The 7,442-nt window shown below is 40.3% G+C and overlaps 2 protein-coding genes across 5 annotated transcripts in view; one reads left to right on the top strand and one right to left on the bottom strand.

The window, feature by feature from the left end:
- The window catches only part of fntb (farnesyltransferase, CAAX box, subunit beta), a 19,747-nt gene extending 18,257 nt beyond the window's left edge, over window positions 1-1,490 (top strand). The window contains exon 12 of the mRNA XM_007542305.2: window positions 1,067-1,490. Coding sequence (XP_007542367.1) covers window positions 1,067-1,228 — 162 coding nt within the window. The 3' untranslated portion in view covers window positions 1,229-1,490. The remainder of the gene's footprint in view (window positions 1-1,066) is intronic.
- Window positions 1,491-2,374: 884 nt separating this feature from the next.
- max (myc associated factor X) overlaps window positions 2,375-7,442 on the bottom strand; it is a 12,565-nt gene continuing 7,497 nt past the window's right edge. For 2 of the 4 annotated variants that reach the window (XM_007542048.2, XM_007542196.2), the window contains 3 exons: window positions 6,657-6,764; window positions 4,790-4,913; window positions 2,375-3,808 (listed from right to left, as the gene is read on the bottom strand). In XM_007542048.2, coding sequence (XP_007542110.1) covers window positions 3,621-3,808; window positions 4,790-4,913; window positions 6,657-6,764 — 420 coding nt within the window. In that variant the 3' untranslated portion in view covers window positions 2,375-3,620. Of the gene's footprint in view, window positions 3,809-4,789; window positions 4,929-6,656; window positions 6,765-7,442 lie in introns of all 4 variants that reach the window. The other 2 variants (XM_007541972.2, XM_007542117.2) reach the window with 1 other exon arrangement.

The raw sequence follows: 7,442 nt of genomic DNA, 5'->3' as shown, positions 1-7,442 counted from the left end.
ATTCCAGAAGACTTGCAGAAATGTAATTAATGGGGAGAAGCTGCTAAAATCAAAAACTTACAAAATGAAAAACTTTAGAAGAGGGAAAATGCAAAAATCCCACAGAACAGTGTTTACAAAGCTGCAAGATCACAACACAACAGTCCATCCATCCATCCATTTTCTTTACACCCTTGTCCCTCAGCGGGGTCGGGAGGGTTGTTGGTGCCAATCTCCAGCTATCCTTCTGGGCGAGAGGCGGGGTCACCCTGGACAGGTCGCCAGTCTGTCACAGGGCGGTCACAACAGTTTATAAGCTAAAAAGCTAAAGCTAGCTGGAGTACTAATGATAGCCTCTGGGTTAGCACGACTAGCATGTTGCTCTACAGCAACAAACTCCATGCAGTGGAGAAAAAAAAAAACATGAAAAAACTAAAATTAGCTTGAAAGCTAAAACCAGCTATAATATATATTTTTTCCAGACATGATAGCAGTATAAAATAAGACAGGGGCAAGGAATGCAAAAGATACAATAATAATCTTTATGCTATAAGGATGACATCTAGGCTAGTCGACCTACAGTAACAAATTTAGGAGGGTTGAGATTAAGGTTTGGGATTAGGGTTGGAAATGGGTTAGACATTAGGGTGGGATTGAGGTTGGAATTATGGTTGTAGTTATGGTAGGAATTAGGGTAGACATTAAGATGTGAAGGATTGAATAAAGAAGGGTTGGGGTTGGATTTATGGTTAGGATTGAGGTTGGGAGAAGGGTTGGAAATATGGTTGGGATTGAGGTTGGAATTATGGTTGTAGTTATGGTAGGAATTAGGGTAGACATTAGGATGTGAAGGATTGAATAAAGAAGGATTGGAGTTGGAATTATGGTTTGGATTGAGGTTGGGAGAAGGGTTGGAATTATGGTTGGGGTTGGGATTGGAAGTAGATTGCAAACAGTCAGTGGGCCACTGTGTTTTTTTTTGTTTTTGTTTTTTTTTTTTTTTTCCAGAAGAATAAGCATAATAAGAGCAAAAACGTGAAGAGGGATTTTATGAAATCTTCTCCTGGTTTCCATTTTCTCTCTTTAGGCTCCCACTCATCCAGTTTACAACATTTGTCCCGACAAGGTGGCTAAAGCCGTGCAGCACTTCCGCCAGCTGTCTGTTCCTGACGCCAGCAGGCAGGCGGGACCTCCTGCTGACGCCGAGCCGTCAGAACCGGCCTCTGCCGCCGCCGGGCCTCAGTCCTAGGTCTCCAGTCTCCGGGTACTGAACTGGATCCAGTAGGATTTCATAAGGGAGCAGACAGGACGACGGGCCCTCGGTAGAGACGAGGGCCGGAGTTTAGCAGCATTATACCTCCGTACAGGTCAACAGTATTGTCTGGACAGCTTAAACATTCAGAGGAACTCCTGCTCATATTGCAGATGGCTTTATTCCTATGAAAGGAAAAATTGTAACTTTGTATAATTTCAGTGTCACCTGACTTAATAAAGGTTTATACAGCAGTTTTCATCATGGTACTGTCATAAATCCTGACACTCCTCAGAATAACCGAAGCTTTTCCTGTTGACTCCAAGTTTTCTGCAAACTGAAGAGCTGTCTCCCTCCAGCAGGGACTTCGACTCTTTTTATAGACATAAAAGATGGCAGACATTTTTACTGCGATGGCAGATTAAATATGAAAGCCAGGGATCCAACTAATGATTATTTTAGTAATTGATTTCTCTAGTAATAAAATAAAAATACTATTATTTGTGCTAATAATAAGCATTATTTAGTTTATACTTGATAATTTGGAGCAAAAGATGAATCTGCAGCTAAAAATATTTCAACATGTCAAAAGTTCAACCCCGTTTGATTTAATATCAGTGCAGTTTAAGGCCAGTCTGGTTAACTGATTAATAATCACATAGAAAAAGGTTAAGTAAAGCTAAAACTGCCATTTCAGTTTTTTTCTTAAATGCAAAATGTATATATTTTTGCACGATTTTGGCTTAATTACTGCTGTTCCAGTAAATTGACTGAGTCTATATACAGTTAAATAACTAAATTTGTTTATTTCAATAATCAATTTGTATCAACTTTTTTTTTTTTTTACAATTTTAGAAACGCATAAATACTTCCCTTTTCAAATAAAAACATTTTAACAGAATTTGCTTGATTATTTGTAGCTAAAAAAAAACTGAAAAGCCCTTTCTGCTTAATTTATCCATAATCTAGTAACTGAGCCCAGAGTTTTTTTTTCCATCTAAATGCAAAATTTCTATTGACTTTCCTGTTCTTTCAGCATATTGCCTCTGTCTACTTGTTATATTTGATTATTTTAATTGATTCCTGACTAATCTGCTTCAGAAAACATTTGACATCGTGACATCAGGAACCACAGGAAGCCCGTTAAAGGATAAAATAGTTTATTTTATAGTTTCATAGTAAAGGTAGGCCTCAACTTGCAAGACAATTGTTGGCAGTATGTACAACATACTTGTAATTTCCATGGAATGGAATCAAAGACCTACCACACTAATTATATCCTCCTAAGTGGAAATAAAATGGAAACAATATACATACATACACACACGTCTCCTAGAGATATTAATTTTCCTTGGGAGGGGGGGAGGGGCGAAGTGTAGGGGTCAGGGGTCAGCAACATTTTTACTGTGTGAAGCACAACACGTCGACAGGGACTCACCTGGCCTCCGTTTACCTGGACATTCAATACCTAGTTCAAACCCGTTAAACACTACGTGCGACAAATTGGTCTTTTCTCCATGAATCGTGTGGTTACCACAAAAATAAAAATAAAAAAATGCATTACATGGTTTTGAAGACATCCAATCTGAATATATAAATGAGATGCCAAACGTATCCAGCCACCTAAAGTCATTCACTACTTCAAGCTAAAAGGACAAAATACGATACAAAGTTTAGGAATATTCTCCTTCAAAACATCGATTTCAACAAAAGGACTTAGGGTTTTTGTTTTTTTAATATATATATAATTTTGTGTTAAATGTGAGGCAGAAAACATCTGCACTTCAGTGGGCCTGAGGCAGCCGTTTGCTCAAAGCAGCTTCACATTCTTGAGTGGAGGTGGGGGGATAAAAACTAGAAACGTTTTTACATTTTTAAAAAGGTGGATTTTCTTTCCCAGGACAACAGATCGAGGTGTGTGTAAAAACTTAGTTTATTTTGTCATTAATCAAGCATAAAAATAAACAAAATACAACAAAGCAGTGCTTGGAAGAGGACACCTGGTTCCCCCTCTCGCCCCAAAAATCATCTTGAGGAGGAGAGCCGGGGAGCGATTGAGGGGTGGGGTACAAAAAGCTTTAAGTCTTTGAGTTGCCAAGCTGCCTCTTTTTGAGTTTTGGATTGTTGTTGCTAAGAAACAGGTCAGGGTGGGCACCAACGACAGAGGGGAAAAACTAAGACAAACGGGGACGAGGGGAAGCTGGGGAAACCTGAAGCTCTCTAGACGGACTGAAGCGAGCGGTCGTCCTCCGTCTGGCTCGCTCGGTGGTGGGACATTTCAGGGGACGCTCGTCTCCAGCGCGAGAGAGAACGACGAGGGGGGCTCGTCTCGCCCGTCCTGGCGCCCCTGCCGTCCCCGTCCTTCGCCAGTTTTCAGCTTATTGACTCTCTAGCTGGCCTCCATTCGCAGCTTCTTCCTGGTGGGCGGCTCCTCTGCTTCCGACTCGGAGCTGGAGTCGGAGCCGCCGTCGAACGCCGACACGGCGCTGCCTTTGGGGTTGGTGTACAGGCTGCTGTCAGGCGACGAGTAGTTGGTCTGGATCTGCGTGGAGCCTTTCACTTTCTCCAGAGCACGGACTGAAAAAAAACAAAAGACATGAGCGAATGAGAACATAAGGCAGAGAAAATGAAAACAAAGACGACTGAAGAATTCAGAAGACATGGTAAATAAATGTGAGATTGAGCTACAGAGGAGTTGAAGTTGAGGTTACGGATAGTTCGGTAGCATCGGTTCGATTGAGGACCAAAGTTAAAACATTTGTTACATTTTCACAAACGATCCAAATCCTTTGGAAAAGCCTGTTCCCCTCCTCACCTGTGGGGGCGCTGAAGCAAGAATCACTGATGGAATCAACATGAAAACCTCAGAAGAAGTCTTCATGAAAAGTACACAAAAAAACCCCATCAGGTTTTAGCAGCTGTGGAATCTCGTCTTCAATCTAAAAACCAAGAGCCATTTCTCCTGCTAGCACTCGACTCGTGTTTGTTTTGGCTGAATTTACCCTCGATGCTCTGCTCTGTAGTCTGCTTCCCACCGTGCCAGAGTTCACTTCAACCAAGCAGAGATCGCTGGGGTTTAAGGCGGATCAGAGTTTGCTTACGAATTCACACTAAATGTATCAAAAAAAGCAAACTCTGGTAAAAAGCAGCAAGGACACTGAAGGGCAGAGCATTCTGGGTAAATATAACCAAAACAGACTTTACTGCTAACAGGGGAAATGTTTCATTGTCTTTTGCCAAAGACAAGTGAAATCCTACAACCGCTAAAATGTGACGCCACTTCATTTTTGTTTACATTTCATACTTGTGTCTTCTTCAGAGGTTTTTGTGTCATTTTCTTCAGTGCAGCGCCACCACAGGCGAGGAGGGGAACAGATTTTATAAAATGGATTTAGGGCCAGCTAAAGCTAACATTTCTACATTTTTAGTTTCTAAAAACTGAGATTTTTCCTTCCGCTGGATCAAGTTCAGCAGGTTTTTCTCTCAGTTGCATGAACTCTGCAGCAGCTCAGTCGGACACTAACACGTCCGGAGGATCCGGCCTCCGGCAGCCGTTACCTTGCTGCTCCAGCAGAGCGTTCTGCCTCTTCAGGTCGTCGATGTCCTGCTGGTGCGTGTGGTTTTTTCGCCTCATGTACTGGATGTACTCTGTGGCTTTGTCTAGGATTTGAGCTCGAGACGCCTGTTTGGTAGACTGCTGTTAGTGACACATGCAGAAAGTGAAGCAATGACACACACATCACAGAGAAGTCATCACATTTTCACAGAGCCTCCCTGCTTCTCTCAAAAAAACTAAAAACGGTGCCGGTTCTGAGCGCGCTCAGTGGCTTCACTCAATTATTCCCCTGACATCTAAACACACTTATGCAATCTTTAATTAATTTTAAAGTATGAACCATAGATGAGCATTATTTATTCAGATAATAAATTAAATTATCTAAGTAACAATAAAGTAACAACTCAAAAAACTAAAATATGACATTTTTAGTGCATAATATTTTAAGACAATTACCCTTAGCAAATGTGCAAAATGCATTTTAATTACCAGCAGCTAAATCACAAGATGACATTTTTACTGCATAAAAACACAGAAAAAGCATTTATATTATTTTATTTTAATCAGTGTGTAAGAAGTTAAATAATCCATCACTGTCACTCTTTAAAATTTAAAAAACAAGAAAACCGATTCAATTAGGAATGTTTTTTCCACAAGTAATAAAAAGTGTAAACAAATTTAAAAAAAGCTCATAATCTTAACTTGCCTTCATCTACATCCAGAGGAAAACAGCTTAGTTTGACTGGAAAAGCCTGGATTAGACTGCAGAGGTGGGAGGATAATCTCCTAATCTTGCTGTTTCAAAAAGCTTTTTCTGCCACTTCTGTTAATTTAATTAAAAATGTGAGATTTCCTTCTGGCAGCCAGGAAGTTAAACTGTTGGGTATGGTAGAGGGTCTGTGATGCTGTGGGCTTGTATGGTGCATTTCTTCATCGTTTCTTTTTAGACAACACCATATCAGAAATAAAAATCTTATCATTAGAGGTGTTTAGTTTTTTAATATGGGGTTTATAATTTATTAAAATGACCAAAGTGAGATTGTGCAACTGCAATAAAATTAGTTTTAGACGTTTTTACCAGGAAGGTAAACAAGCAGAACTTCTTCTTCTTCTCTAGATAATTCAATTAGCAACAGAAAGTAAAACTCCCAGATTAAGGCTTCAGAATGACTAATCCTAATCTTTATTAGTGAACACGAAGTCCAAGCTAATGCAAATGTTTGATATCTCACACCTAAACATACTGAAATATTGCTACAAATTACCTTCTATGATTTATTTTATGTGTGAAGCACTTTTTAAGCTGCTTCACATAAAATACAAGCAGCAAAAATATACCAAATAAATTAAATACAGTGAGAAACAATGAAGGAAAAGTTAATTCAGAGAAAAAGTGATTAAATGTGATTTAAAACTTCAAACCAGTCCAGATAAATTGCAGCTTGTCAAACAAGTTGGCAGCTCTGAGCTATGGAAACCAAAGGAGAGCATTAGTGAGGAAAAAAATCTGGAGATTAATTACTAAAGCTGATTTGTGTAACATTTCTACAGCTAACTCAGCTCCGCCTCAGATCCCTGAATGGGCTTTTTGTGGTGTGATGACAAACTCTGCGCCCGATGTGTCCAAATCTTCTCAATGACACTGATGTGAAAACAGGAAGTGAGCAGCGAAATGTTCTCGTAATAACTTCCTGACGCTGGTCCAAGTATTTGAACTGCCTCACTGCTGCCAATCTACTCTCCCACCATCTGCTCCCTTCCCAGCCATTGCAGCCATTCCCCTGATGCACATTGAATTTAAAGAAAAAAAAAAAAGCAAAAACACAGGATGAAACTGTTCTCCTTTATGAGGGTCTGAATGTTACCAACCTTTTCTCCCTGCAGGGCGGGCACCGAGTCCCGCAGGCTGTGAAAGCTGTCTTTGATGTGGTCCCTACGTTTGCGCTCCAGTGCATTGTGATGTGCCCGTTTGTCTGCCTGCAATGAGAAGTCACAGGGCCTTCAGCCTGGCAGCAGTGCAGCGTGGGTAGGAGGACGGCGGGTGTCCAGCTGGCCGTCCCCGCTCACACCTACACAAGCTGCTCTGCTGCACAGCGTCGCTTCACATTCACCCTGTGTGCTACAGAAAGGCAGGATTACTCATTTAAATAGGAATTACTGAGAAATGATTGATGGAGTCATCGATCAGACTGATGAACAGAAAGGTGCAAATACCTAAAAATAGGAAGAAAGGTTCTTGAAGATGCCGAGCACAAAATCAAAATTAATACAATTTATAAAATGTACAGTGGATTAAAACAGATAGTTCATAAATGTCCAAAAGTTAAAGGAGCGGTATTATGCATTTTCCAGGATGCACGATATTATCGTATCGGCCGATATTGGCTGTAAAACTTAACAGACGTCATCAAAGTATCTCACCGATCTAAAAAAACGTTGGTTTTATACAACAAACCAGAGACAATGATGCCTGCAACACATCAACTTTTCACTGAGTGTTGTCGTCGTCTTAGCGAGCAGATGTCAAATAAATTTGACCTTAAACATAATGCATTTTCAGCCTCCTTTTTAGCATTTGCATTGGTAGCAGGCTAAATTTACAAAAATAATGTAGCATTTTAAACCACAGAAAAGAAAGCCATACAGTTTCAGTAA

Source organism: Poecilia formosa, unplaced genomic scaffold, assembly GCF_000485575.1.
Source record: "Poecilia formosa unplaced genomic scaffold, Poecilia_formosa-5.1.2 Scaffold1, whole genome shotgun sequence".
In the NCBI taxonomy this organism is placed as follows: Eukaryota; Metazoa; Chordata; class Actinopteri; order Cyprinodontiformes; family Poeciliidae; genus Poecilia; species Poecilia formosa.
Note: the sequence above shows the minus strand (reverse complement) of the source record. Positions and strands in the feature narration are given on the sequence as shown.